This window comes from Trichosurus vulpecula, chromosome 8 (assembly GCF_011100635.1).
Source record: "Trichosurus vulpecula isolate mTriVul1 chromosome 8, mTriVul1.pri, whole genome shotgun sequence".
Classification (NCBI taxonomy): Eukaryota; Metazoa; Chordata; class Mammalia; order Diprotodontia; family Phalangeridae; genus Trichosurus; species Trichosurus vulpecula.
The window spans coordinates 73,440,343-73,454,785 of record NC_050580.1 but is presented as its reverse complement, the minus strand read 5'-3'; the positions used below and the strand labels follow the sequence as shown (position 1 = coordinate 73,454,785).

The 14,443-nt window shown below is 40.6% G+C and overlaps 1 protein-coding gene across 1 annotated transcript in view; it reads right to left on the bottom strand.

Moving 5' to 3' along the window:
* Positions 1-946: 946 nt before the first annotated feature.
* Positions 947-14,443, bottom strand: part of WDFY4 (WDFY family member 4) — a 392,110-nt gene continuing 378,613 nt past the window's right edge. The window contains exons 59-62 of the mRNA XM_036734864.1: positions 12,961-13,143; positions 9,043-9,124; positions 3,033-3,144; positions 947-1,462 (exon numbers count right to left, since the gene is read on the bottom strand). Of these exons, the coding sequence (XP_036590759.1) occupies positions 1,396-1,462; positions 3,033-3,144; positions 9,043-9,124; positions 12,961-13,143 (444 nt within the window). The 3' untranslated portion in view covers positions 947-1,395. The remainder of the gene's footprint in view (positions 1,463-3,032; positions 3,145-9,042; positions 9,125-12,960; positions 13,144-14,443) is intronic.

Genomic DNA, 14,443 nt, shown 5'->3' with positions numbered 1-14,443 from the left:
TAGCAGTGTCCCTAGGTCACCACACTTGCTTCCATTCTGGGGCCATGAAGCCATCATTAAGTGGAGGAATCATTGTAGAGATGGGGCCACCTCTCCTCACCCACTGTCAATCAATTGCTTTTCACAGGGTAGGCAAGCAGCTTACATGAAGCATCGAGGCACCCTTAGGGAAAGGTAGGAGATAGCATGTGCCAGCAGGTCACCCACCATCTTGACTACTATTTCTCCTAAGACCCTAAATAGAGACAACCGAGGACCTTGACCCCAAGAGCTAAATAGTAATGCTTCCAGCTTAGTGTTGTAGCCATCACTGTGGGAAGTCACACCTGACAATTGCTCCTTCAAGTCCTACGGTCACATTCGTTGAAAACCCTGAAAAGAAAGTTCTTGGAGCTGCCAAATGGTTCAGTATCAGAAGCTGATATGATTTTCTCCAGAGAAAGGACGTTAAAGAACATGTTGTGTCATAGTACCTTAAAGACCCTGGGACCTTTTCATCTTCTTAGCGGTTGAAAAATCCCTTATGTGTTTTTTCCCCCATTAAAATGTGAGCTCCTTGAGAGCAGAGATTGTCTGACTTTCTTATTTATATCCACAATGCTTAGCATAGTGCTTTGAACATAGTAAATACTTGATACATGCTTTTTTCATTCATTCACTGTTTCATTCATGTGATTTATAGGCTCGGCTGAACTTGCCCTAGGTTTTTGTTCTAGAAGGAAAGCTTGGGGACAGAGATGGAGGAGTAGGGAGGAGATGAGACTGTGTTGACAAAGATGACCAAAGGAAGGGCAATTGTTCCTCAGGAGTTTCTTGCCACTATTAAACTTACAGCAGGTCCACTTGGATTGGAAATAGTAGGATACTGCAAATTGAGATCCACCTTAATGCAATTGCTACATTTTTGGGGAAAATAATAAAGTAAAAACAGTTCCATATTTTTCCATTAGTTTTCAGAAATCAACATCATTTTATTCACTATGAAACACCTTTTGCAGAGGTCGTATAACTTATGTGCAATCCAGTTGTATATGCTAACTTCCAGTAAACCATAGGTTTTATTCCATAACATACAAAAATGATTCCACATTTACACACCTTTCATTTTCACCTCCATAAAAGATATACATCATTGGAATAAGAATATTATAAATAGTTTGGTATTGCATGGGGACAGACAGTAGATTTCATGTTGTCTTCATATTCATGGTATGGTTTTCTTCAAGTATTAAAGAGAGCTAATATGATCATCTTACTCATGGAACTCATATGTTACACACAACTTGGGCTTCCACTGATTTTGTTTTAGTCCCATGAAACAATGCATGTTGTAATCCTGGGCTGCATCACTTTTAATTGTTTCATCCAATAATTCCACATGCACATCATGCTTGCCTACCCATCTCTGGACCAGCAGAATATTCTCCCTCGCTCATCACCAACAAGGAGCTTAGATTGATTTCTTGTAAAGAAAAGAAAAGATTATAGAATTGTAAGTAGGTTTCTGAGGGTCTTTCTTTGCTGGTTATAAGCACTCAAAAAAAACAAAGTCAACTACCAGATCTTAACACAAATCAATAGGTCTTAGAGACCAATGATTCTCATCTATCCCACAATACCTATCAGGTAAGTTAGGTGATAAATAGGTATATAATAAAGAGTGATTTAAGCTGAGGGTAGACTCATGCCTCTTGCTGGAGCATTTAAAAATTTCAGGGGTAGAAATGGTCAACATCAGATTCATGTCTCTTTCAAGAGAGGGCAGTTTTAGGGAATGGTAGCAGAGAGAACTGGGTCACATGGAATAGTGACTTATACCCACTGATTGCCTCATAAATGTTATCATCAGTCATAGATTTTTTTTGGAGGAGGTCTGGATAGAGGAATATTGAGAGATAGGGCCATAGACTCACAGAATAATGTCCCCCTCTTTTTCTTTTCCAGTCTCTTATTCTTCCCTCTCCTCTACCCTCCTATTTCCTAAATATATAAGAATTATGACAAAAAAATCAAAGATGGTTATTCCAAAATGGTCTTTACCCACTCAGTAGCAAGAAAAATAAAAAGGCTCCCTCAAAAGAAGGATGGGAACCCTGTCCCACATCCCACCCTCTGTCAAACCTGAAGGTAATGCCTTTGTATTCTGATCAATGAAAAAAATAATACTGACTGTAAAGGACTGAAGGTGAAACATAATTCCTTCCCCTTGGTATAGAGGTGGTGGACTATAGATGCAGATTGAAGCATACATTGTCCAGCATGGTTAACACTGGACCCAGATGGCTCCGGAGGAAAAAGTGAGGCTGGTGACTTTGCATAGCTCTCCCTCACTTAAATTCAATTCACTTGCATGTCATGGCATCACTTCCCTGATGTCATGGTCCTCTTCAAGAATGAAGGACAAACAGCAAGGGTGTTAGTTTATTTGGCTTCTTTCTTAATATGTGTGTGTGTGCACGCGCATGCGTTTAGTCATTGGGAATTGAGGGTGAAATAAAAAAGCATCAACAAAACATACATGTATGTATGAATATATATGTATATGAATATTATGTAAATATATGTAAATATATAAGATATTATGTTTTATATTATATTATATATTATGTAAATATATATGCATTAGAATTAAAAAAAAACTAAACTAGCTCCCTTTGAAATCCACAAGCCCAACAATGCTTAGGAAGACACATGAAAAGATCAAGTCCACAGGAAGGTAATACAATGAAAAGACCACTTAGAGGACCTGGGTTCAAATCTACCCACTTTCAATGCTTATTATCTTTGTAACCTTAGCCTCGTGACTCAGTTTTCTCATCTGTAAAAGTGAGAGAGTTGAACTAGCTGACCTCACAGGTTTCTTCTAGCTTTAAATCTGTGATCCTTTGCGGGGTGTGGGGTGTGGGAGTGGGCTCTGCCTACGGTTTGTATGGATGACACAGACAATCATCAGAAGATACAAGTTTCTTGCCATCCCAGAGCTAGCAAAGACTCCCTCTGCTGGAGGTACAAAGTAATGAACCCCAAGTTACCTGGACACAGCCAATGCTGTGATGGCTGGATTATTTTTACTCGATTTCCCTGTCAAAGCGACGTTGATGTCCAACTCTCGACACAAAGCCAGGTTCTTTTCCCACTTGTTACCTGTTGGGTGGTTTAAAAACACACATTTAGAAACAACTGTGTGTCCCCATGCACACACATGGGTATTTATGTTTGTGGTCAGCAAGTTGTTAAATTGAGGGGGGGAGAGTATATTTAATCTTGGCCTGTGCTGTTGCAAAAAGGGCTATCCCAATTTAATTTGTGGGCTATGATAGTTACATGTGCTGACGTGCTGCTGTATCAATTGTGTCCTAAATTGGATTTGTGTATTATTGCTTTCTAAATTGCATGCCTAGTTCAGCAAAATTGTTCATCAGTGTTTACTGGCTCTATGCTTAATAAGATGCCCCACAATACCTTGCTGCCAGGATATAATGCAGCCCATAATTGCCTAGTAAAAATAAATTACATAAAGCCAGCATTATCAACTTATCTAAATCCTCTCATAACAGAACCAATAATTAAATGCAGAAAACATTTTTAAAAAATGTAACTCAATAATTGTTACTTCAATCTTTTTAATGACTACATTTGGGGATTAATTTTATTTTCTTAAATGTGAAGGGTGAGATGTGGGTACATTCAGCTGGATAAAATCATACAAAAGCCGCTTTGGTCATTTTAGTCCTTGCTCAGATTAGACCACGGCTATACTGTTGGAGATGTGAACACACCTATGCACGAACCGGCAGGTGTGCAAGGAAGCCTGTGAATGGCAATCCAGTTTTATGAAATGCATTTAAGTGGATGACAGATAAAGAGATTGCTGAGAGCCATGCATTTGTGAGAATGTGTACAATGCATCTGACTTCAAAGTCAAGAAGATCTGGGTCTTAGTCCTGCATCTGGCACATACTGGCTCAGTGCTAGGCAACTCTCTAAGACGGTAAATTTCAGAGAAGGTGCTGATATGCATAGGTGGAATGAATTTTCTCACCTGGGAGTTCCCAGTACTAATGAAATCACAGGTCTAGTTTCATCTCCCATCCTACTGATGATCTACTGTAAATACAAGGGGGGAGGGGGGAAAGGAGGGGAGGGATCTCAAAGAGTGCTCATTGTCACTGGTCCTTGCCTTGAATTATACACGAATGGGAGATAATGTAGTAATTGAATTCTTATTTTGTACCTGGATATGGTATGATGCATGATTCAAGGGTGATATTTTGAATACTTATAGCATAACTTTGGTGAAATCTATGGTGTTCAGCCAGTCCATATATGTAAATAACCACAAAATAAAAGGCGCATATGTGGAATGGCTACATGTATAATTGTTTATATATTGCATTTTCAGACTGAGCTAATATAAACATCACATGATCAAATGAAATGACATCGGTAAAGCACTTTGCTATATAAATGCTAGAAACTATTATTATTCCATCATCATCTTTATTGTTGTCATTATATGAACAACATATGTTTGGGGGGGGGGAGTGGTAAAATCTTAAGGGAAAAGTAGCAAGATGTTTCATTAAGACCAAGCCTTAAAGACCCCTGACTAGCTAGGTTGGGGCATTCTGCTCTTGGTTTTGCTATTTCTAAACTGTTGACTAAGTTGAATTTTATTAGCTTGTGAGTGGCCTCCTTTCATTACATCATAATCCTCCCAGTCACTCAGCACTTTAATAGGAGTGACCTCTGAGCATCTGTGACCTCAGTCTACACTCAGGGAGGAAAGGTGTGTACCTGAGGCCCCCTGCTGGTGTGGAACCAGCTTAATGGCAGCCTAAGTGATCAGGATATAGTAACCTATGAAAGCCTGAGAAGACAGTGATATCATTTTTTTATCAAATGAATGATTAATTAACTAGTTAATTCATATTGTCTTATATGCTCTTTTTGTATTCCCATGCAGATACAATTTCATCTTCACAACAACTCTGTGAGATAAGAAGTCCCAGGGTTATTGTCCCCGTTTGACGATGAGGAAACAGATGAGAACCAGAAAGGGCACATAGAGAAATAGCCTATTTTAACTTATATGGTCCAACTTCCAGCCTTGAGAATGTAAAGTTTCCTGCTTCTGTTATGGACAGTTGAACAATGGGATGTGGTTGTTGTGTTGCAGACAGCAGTGCAAGCTAGTGGCACATTCTCAAGGTAGAACCCTCTCTATAACGCCCCAACAAGTGGTCCTCCAGGCTTTGCTGGAAGACCCCTACTTACTGAGGTAGCCCTTCCACTTTGTTGTGTTAATTGTTACGGAGCTTCTTAATTCAAGGCTAAATTTGCTTATTTTCACCTTCGTCTCACAACTCCAACAACAACAACAAAAAACCTGTATCTAATTCCTCACCCCTGTGACAGGGGTTCACATATGTGAAGGCCACCATCATGTCCCTTTTAAGTCATCAAAACTTTAGGCTAAACAACCTTGGCTCCTTTGGTCGATCATATGTAGCAGGATCTCAAGGCCTTCTACTATATTGGCGGCTGTCCTCTGGATACTTTCCATCTTATCAATGTACTTTCCAAAATGTGGCACTGAACGTATTATTATAGATGCGTTCTGACAAGGGCGAAATGTAATGGGGCTACCCTCTTCCCTGTCCTGGAATTCAGGAGCGGGGAACCTGTGGCCTCAAGGCCTGTCTAGATATTGTACCTTTTTAAAAATAGCCAGAGGTCGCATAAAAGTAAAAGATAGCAATAGCTTTTTGGGCTGCCATATCACACGGGTGACTCTCACTAAACTTGCTAACCCTTTTCAGGTAAATTGATATCCCAAACCTAGGAAATATGTCAGTGTATGCTTGACTTTCTTTTCCTCTATCCCAAGAACTAACCTCTATCACATTCCCCTCCTTTATTCCCTAGTGACCAATTTGAGAATCAGGTATAGAATATAGTTCCCCTGATTGTTTACTCCACCTTTTGTGGGCTGCACTTGTCATTAAGCCAGTCAAAGAATCAGTTGCTTTCCTTTTGACAGAAAGTTCTGGAAGATGCCTTAGATAACTGGTCTCCTATCTCAGCCTTATGATGCCTTGGAACAAAGCTTGCATTATTTCCTAAGTCTACTTCCTCTTTCTGTCTAGAGAGTCAGTAGTCTATATTTCCTAAAAGGTGATCATACAAAATAAGCAAACAGAAGATTTTGGAGGGGTCTTAAATGCCTGGCTAAATAGGATACAGTTTTGTCATTTTGGTTTTTTGTTGTTGTTGTTGTTTTAAACAACAGGGAGCCGTTGACAGTTTTTGAATGAGTCAGACTTGTGTATCAGGAAAGCTATTTTGGCAGGTGCATGGAGGAAGAACTGGAAAAGGGAGTGAGATAAAAATTCTATAAACATATAAGGAAAAGAAACTGGACCTGTGATTTAATTAATCACAATAATTTAAGCTAAGGGAACTCTTAGTGAGGAGCTGCCTTGTCCAATGAAGAGCATCGCCTTTGCTGCAACTGATGGTCTCATGGAATGGCCTCAAACCCAAGTAGAAATGGAGCCACTAAACAGTCCATAAGGATCTCTGTGGGCTGCATATTGACTCAGAAAACCCAACCTATTTATATATTTCTTTTTTATTACTAAATCAACTCATTAAAATCAGATAGGAACTACATTTTAATCTGTCTCTGGTCACACTCAGGTGCATTGTCGGCAATGTGTGGCCTGGTGTTTGACACTTCTGGCCTGGGGCATCAAGAGATGAAAGCTGACTTACTCAGAGTCACACAGCCAGAATGTGTGAGAGACCAGTATCTGTCACAAAATCCATAGGAGAGGCATAGAATCATACTTAGGCTGCACTTATTTAAAAAGAAGGGCAAATGAAGATAACTTATTTAACTAGCTTGGTTATTTTGTTTTCTTTAGACATAAGATCACAGCCAATCAGAAGCAATTGGCAGAGAGGTCTACAGGAAGCTGATATCCCAAAAAGAGACAGTTGACAGAGAAGAGACAGGTGACCTAGAGAGAAGAGGCAGCTGACATAGGGGAAGAGACAGCTGATAACGAGAGAAAAGATATTAGAACCACCAGCAAACAAACAAATAAAAAAAAAGTATGTGGATACTTAGGACAGGGTAAAATAGCCTCACAGACCGCAGTAGCATTTGAAAGCCTCCCTATGTTACAAAACAGTTCAACAGCAGATTGAGAAATGAGAAGTACAGTGCATAGAGAGCTGGCCTTGGAGTCCAGAAGACCTCCATTCACATCTCATCTCTGACATAGACTGACCATGTGTCTTTGAGAAAATCACTTAATTTTTTAGTGCCCAAAGCAACTTTTTAATCAAGGAGCTTGTGAACCTAAAATCTATCTGTCTGTCTGTCTCTCTGTCTATCTATCTATCTCTATTTCTATCTACATGTATATCTGCATTTATACTTACATCTATACCTATATGTCCTTCTATAGCTATACCTATATCTATCTGTATGTTGATAACTGTAGTTCAATATAATTGCTTTCCTTTGTAATCCTATGTATTCAATTTTATGTATTCAAAAACATGATTGTGAGAGGGGGTCCACAGGCTTCACCAGACTGACTGCTGGGGGTCCAGGACCCACAAAAATGGTTAAGACTCTCCGCTCTGAGATCATAAGTTGCAGTGTAGTTGCTGATACACATTGGTAGAAAGAATATCCTCACTGCTGAGGAGATCCAAGGTCAAGACCAAACCTTCTTGGCCCTCCAAAGTGGCAAGTGATATTCACAATGACTCCAAGTAATCAAGAAAAAAGGTTAGACCAGGACTATTATGCTTTCTCTGATGAAGAAGGAATATATGTAGCACAGCTTAAAAAGAATTCAAGGTAACTGCATAAAACTTTAAAAGTCTGAGCATTCAAATTGGTGTGATTCAGTAATCTGGGAATTTCAGCTACACAAAACATCCTTTCTCCTCCTGATATAGGATAAATGCAGTTATATTCAGTGTATGTTATATAAGATGGGGTATCTTATTTCTATGAAATCATTGTCTTTAGTAGTTGGCATTAAAACAAATGATTTTATAGATCTGAGCTAATGAGTAGAAAAGCACCGGAGTGGGGATGGGGGGTTGCCTTGAACTCATTGCCTCCCACAGTATCCCAGCTTAGCAAGCCACAGGTGGCTTTCCTAGAGGGAATGGTGTGGTATAACAGCTGGCAAATTGTGCCAGGATGGGATAGGATAAGGCTTTGAAAGGACTTGAAATGATTCTTCTGTGTAGGAAGAGATGTCCCTTTAAGGGAACTAGGAATTCTGAAGCCTGGTTCCCTGATGAATGCCTGCAGCCCAGCTGCACAGGACAGCAGCCAGCTGGATGGAACCCTTCTCCTGAGAGAGGCCAGAGCTCCTGGCCCCAGGAGAGCATGCATACTGGACTAAATAACAGCTTTAGCCCTAGGGGAGTGCCTGTGTTTTGGAAACAGAACATTGTGTAGGTGAGTTTGGGTTACTGAGAAACAGGGTACACCCAGGCAGATTCTGGATGTCAAGCCAGAGTCAGTGGTGCCCTTCCTACTGACAGTGAATGGATGAGCCAAACTGGCATTTCCAGGGCTCTGGATCCTGTGTCCTGCTGGGAACAGGGGACCTACAGTGAATTATTCTAGCAGCTTGATTTAATCTCTTGCTAATAAAATACATTTTTTAGGACTCTGATGCTCATGTGCATGAAACAATTCCTATTAAGAAAATATTTCTCTTCACTTCTAAGAATTTATGGTGATGCTAGAGGGCCTCTAGTCTGTTCTCCCCCGATTCACTCTGTGCTTTGCCCTCCATGTGACTAGGGAAGAGGGCTGAGATCTGCAGGTTGAGTGCCTGTCCCAGAGGGGAAAGGGGCTGGCTTCCACCGCTGCTCACCTAGTGTCCAAATTCACATTTGGCACTGCTCTTTCAGCTGCATCAGCCCAAAGGCAGGCAGACTGACCTTTCATTTGAGCAGGAAATGTGAGAATATGCTCTTTGGCCCTAGCACTTCAAATACCTTTCTGGCCTGGAGATTCCATCGTCTGTGACTCGGGCCCTGCCCCGTGACCAGATGTCTTCACATGTTCAGTTTTCCATATCTGTGCAGGAGAAAAAGAGAAGGCGTGGTGAGGGGGCGATGCATGCTTAGTGGCCTAGATTGTAACTACATTGTAGGTTGGAGGGGATAATGAGGGAGGCCTGACTCATCTTTGGAGCCTAGAGTTCTGGGGCTGGGGGTGCGGCCCTATTTGTACAAACAGTTTCAATGAGTGTGATACAATGTATAGAGGACTAGACTTGGAATCAGGAAGATATGAGTCTAAATCCAGCCTCAGATCCTAGCTGTGTAACTCTGGACAAGTCACTTAACCTCTGTTTTCCTCAGTTTCCTCATTTGTAAAATGGATTTAATTATAAGCACCTATTCCACAGGCTCATTATGAACATCAAAGAGAAACACAGGCAAAGTGGTCTGTGAACCCTTTATAAATGCTGGAAGCCATGGTTTAAGAAGGATATTGATGAGCTAGAGAGAGTCCAGAGGAGGGTGACCAGGATGGTGAAAAGCCTCGTGTTCACGTGACATGGGAGAAGGGACTAGTCATGTTTAGCTTGGGGTAAATGGGGAAGGGGGGTAGGGAGAGACGCAGTAACTATACTTGAAGGGTTGTCATGTGAAAGAGGGGCTAGCATTCAGCTTGGCCCCGGAGGGCAAAAGTAGGAGGAGAAACGGGCAGACGTTAAAAAGCTTCCAACTGAAGTTTGATGTCAGGAAAGATTTCATCCCAATTAGAGCTGTCTAATGGGATGCCTCAAGAGGTGCTGGATCTCTCCATCGTGGAGGTCTCTTTAAGCAGAGGCTGGACAACCGTTTGTTGAGCATCTTAAAGTAGAGATTCCTTTCCTCTGTGATTTGGACAAGAGCAGCAGCGTCAAACTCCATTAGAAATGGATCCCTGCAGACTTCATACTGACTCAGAAAACCACAAACAAGCATTCTCTATGTTGTGTTGTATTTTTCTTTATTTTGTTCAGCATTTACCAATGACATTTTAACCTGCTTCCCCAGCACTTTTGCTGCCTCTGCAGCCCCCACGTTTGATGCCTCTGGACTACATGGGTGCTGAGGACTCTTTTAACACCCCAGTTCTATGACTCGGTGGTCTTGTTTTGCATCTATGGGCTTAATGAATGTTTGTCATTGAATTTGTTAATTCTGTTTCTGCATCCAGAGAAAGAAAATGCAACCTACAGCTAGGATGTATGTGTATGTGTGTGTGTGTGTATGTGCATGTGTGTGTGTAGAGTTGATGCCTCATGATACCAGTACAAATGTAGTCACCCTTCATGAAGATATAATTTTGTCTTTCAATTTTGATAAAGATTTTTTTAGCCTCATAGATTTATCAGTTAGAAGGACCTTACAGGTAGCTCATTCAGCCCGTATTCCACCTCCCTCTTCCCACTTTATAGAAGAGGAGGCTGAGGCTCATAGAAGTTAAGGGACTTGGCCAGGAGCATACAAGTGGGAAGTAGCAGAGTCAGAATTTAAACTCAAGTCTTCTGACTCCAAAGCCAACACTCTCCATTGCTCCGTGGTATCTCTGTATCTTGGGGGCAGCTAGGGGGCCAGTGGAATGAACACTGGACCTGGAGTTAGGAAGAACTGAGTTCAAATCCGGCCTCAGATGCTTACTAGATGTGTGACCCTGGGCAAGTCACGTAACCCTATTTGTCTCAGTTTCTTCATCTGTGAAATGAGCTGGAGAAAGAAATTGCAAAGCATTCCAGTATCTTTGCTGAAAACAAACAAAGAAAAACCAACAACAAACTCAAATGGGTCATGAAGAGTTGGACATGGCTGAACAACAGCGAACCTCTATAAATCAGGGAGAAGTCTTGTGCTATTCTGTCACTGAGGACATATAGGTGGAAGGGATATGAGCCAACCCAGTGCAACTCCCTCGTTTTACAGAAGCAGAAACAGAGATGCAGAAAGAAAAGTACCTTGTTCAACGTTACATAAGAGATAAGTAATAGCAGATACAACATTAAAACCCCAGGCCCTCCGATTGAGAATCCTGTGTTCCTTGGGCTCCAGCAACACTCACAGAGCTGGGAGAGGGTAGGTGTGAAGACTAAAATGCCAATCCGGATAATTTTCTGGTGGTATGACCTAAGGATGGAGCTAAGGCTAGAGTGAAGGATGAGTTTATTGTTATTTGAAAGTCTGATAAATCCCAGGAACCACTGATTGGTTGTTATTGGTGCTCACACTGTTCAATGAGGAAAAAGACTATTTTATATCATTTAATAAAAATCTCTCTTCTGCATTTTATGTATGGAGAAAATCGAATCCCTGAAAGGGTAAGTGACTTATCTCAGGTCATATGGTCCCAGGCATATATTTTTAAGTGAAAAAAGTTGAGGTACAAAGAAAAGAGGTCAAAAGGGTCAAAGAGTGAGTTTGGTTAAAAACCACAGCATTCTTCATTTTATCCTTACAATGTAGCTCAGTTCCAGAGGCAACATTTGGCAAAATCTCAATGAGATCACAAATCAGATAGGATTTTCTTCAATATTCATTATCTTTTTGGTGATACAGAGAGAAAGTGCTGGGCAAATGGGCTCTTAACTTGCATTAGGTGAAGGAGACCTTTGTCCACCATTAAATCCCTCCTTGGGCTACTAAGATTATTCATGTATTAGATTTCACTGAATCATCAAATCAACAAGATAGAAAAGACATCGCAGAGAAATTTATCGTGCAGCATGAAGCAACCCTCCATGATTCATCATCATCTAAACACTCATTAGCACACTGAATGTCTATATGTGTGTGTCTATGTGTATGTGTGTATGTGCATGTGTGTGTGCGTGTGTAGGTGTGTGTTCACATGTGAGTGTACTAGCCTCTGCTTATAGCAATCTCTCTAAGGCAAGAGTTTTAAGCGCTAGGGAATTAACATAAGCCTCATTCTGACTAGCATGATGTTTAATAAAAAGTTGGTCTCGGTTGTTTTCACTTGTGTCGATTTAATTCAATTTGGCAAATATTTATTAAGCACCGATTACATGCAATGATGCACTTAAGCAATGATGAATGTGAATGCAGAAATGAAGCAATCACTGTCCTCAAGGCACTTACATTGTCCTGGTAATGCTACAGTATGTACAAAAATAAGTTAAAACAATGTATATGCAAAGGGACAATAATAGTTAATAATAATAAGATCTGACATATAGTGCTTTAAATTTTGCAAAGTGCTTTATAAATATTATTTAACTTTATCCTCCCAACAACTGTGGGGGAGGTAGGTGCTATTATTCCAATTTTATAGATGAAGAAAGTAAGGCAGATGGTAGTTAAGTAACTTGCCTAGAGTGACCCAGTTAGAAGGTATCAGAGGCAGATGTGAATTCAGGTTTTCCTGTCTTCAAGTCTAGCACTCTATCCACTGTGGCAGGCTAACTACAAAGTGATTTCAAGAAGATGAGAACATGGACACTTGGGAGCATCAGGAAGGCCTCCTGTAAGGATGCAGCATCTGACTTGTGTCTTGAACGAAGCCAGGGATCAAAGAAGGCGACTTCTTTGGAAGATGGAAAGGCATTCTAGCGTGGAGGGTCACGCGCATAAAAGCACTGAGATAGGCCAATGATGCAAGCAAGCTTTCCTCAGTACCCAGGTATGTCCTCACTCAGTATGGCATCCCCTGCCCATTAGTCTCATTCAGGGAAGCTATGATTCCTTGTATGATTAATCGTATTTGTGTTTCAATAGGTAAAAGTCAAAATCTTGCACTTTGTTCCTCTTGGAAGAGGCGCCTTAAATATATAACAGCATGAGTTTGACCTAGCCAATGTATATCAACAGGCCAGAGATGAAAATGCTTCTAGCCAGGATGCCAAGTCCTGCCAGTGACACACTTACTCGGACAATGCCATCCCGGCTCCCAGTGATGATGATGTTGCTGGCATCCCAGTCCGTTCCTTCTGTTAGGTAGCAGCATTGGATATCTCCTTGTGACCCACAGGAGGTATTGATGCTTGCAAGAGCCTGACCATTAATGTTCCATAGATATAAATGGGTTCCAGCGCAAGATACAATATCTCCCTGCAATACAAAAACAAAAACCAGTTGTTCAAAATGGCCAACTATTGATTCTGAAACAGTAGTGTCTCCTTTAGGATTTTACTCTGCCAGATGCATGGATGACAGAAGCTTAGAGACCAGAGAAGCTTAGAATTAGAAGACACCCCAGAGGTCATCTGGTCTATCCCCGACGTGAACTATGAACCATCCCCAAAACTGTGAACCATCCCCAAAACATATCACTCTCTAGCCAAGTCAGTCCACTCAATTTTTGGACAGCAGAGGAGACCAACTAGGTGGCACAGTGTGTAGAACACTGAGCCTGGAGTCAGGAAGATCTGAGTTCAAATCCAGCCTCAGACACTAGCTATATGACCCTGGGCAAGTCCCTTACCCCCTGTTTGCCTCAGTTCCTCATCTGTAAAATGGATACATGCTGGAGGAGGAAATGGCAAACAACTCCAGTATCTTTGCCAAGAAAAATCCATGGACAAGTCCATGGGGTCGTGAAGAGCTGAACATGAGTAAACAACTGAACACAAAACCACTGAGGAGTTCTTCCTTATATAGAACTAAAATCTAACTAACTTCAGCCAAGTGGTTCTAATTTTCTCCTTTGGACTCAAAAAAGAGTAAGTTTAATTCCCCTTCTACAGAATCCTCCAAATATTTAGGATCATATGATTTGGAGCCAGAAAAATAATATGTAATGATAATTATGATAATATTAATAATAAACATTTATATAGTACTTTAAGGTTTGATATGTATATGTATGTATACATGTATGTATGTATGTATATATAATATATGCGTATTATATATACATGTACACATATATATGCATATATCTGTATATATGTGTGTGTATGTGTATATATATGTATATATGTATGTGTATTTATATATATATGAAATTTAACCCTCACACAACAACTCTAGGAGGAAACTAAGCTAACATCTAAAAAACCGATTTTTATCCCTATTTTACATGTAAGGAAACTGAAGGTGAATTAGGTTAAGTGACTCACCCAGGATCACACAGCTAGTAAGTGTCTGAGGTAGGATTTCAATTCAGCTCTTCCTAACATTTTTTGTTTTTTAGAGGCCAATATTTATTGAGTCGATGATACTACAAGTGTTCATCAGAAAGAGTGGGAATCCACAGAGTCAAGAAGAAAAGGACACTGGCCAAAAGTTTGGCCCCTAATGTTGCTGGAGTGGATTGGGTGTCATGACTGCTTTTCACTGAATTTTCTTATGTTCATCTCCTTCATAGACCCAGGATACCAGAAAATATGGAGGAATGTAAAGAGAGCTG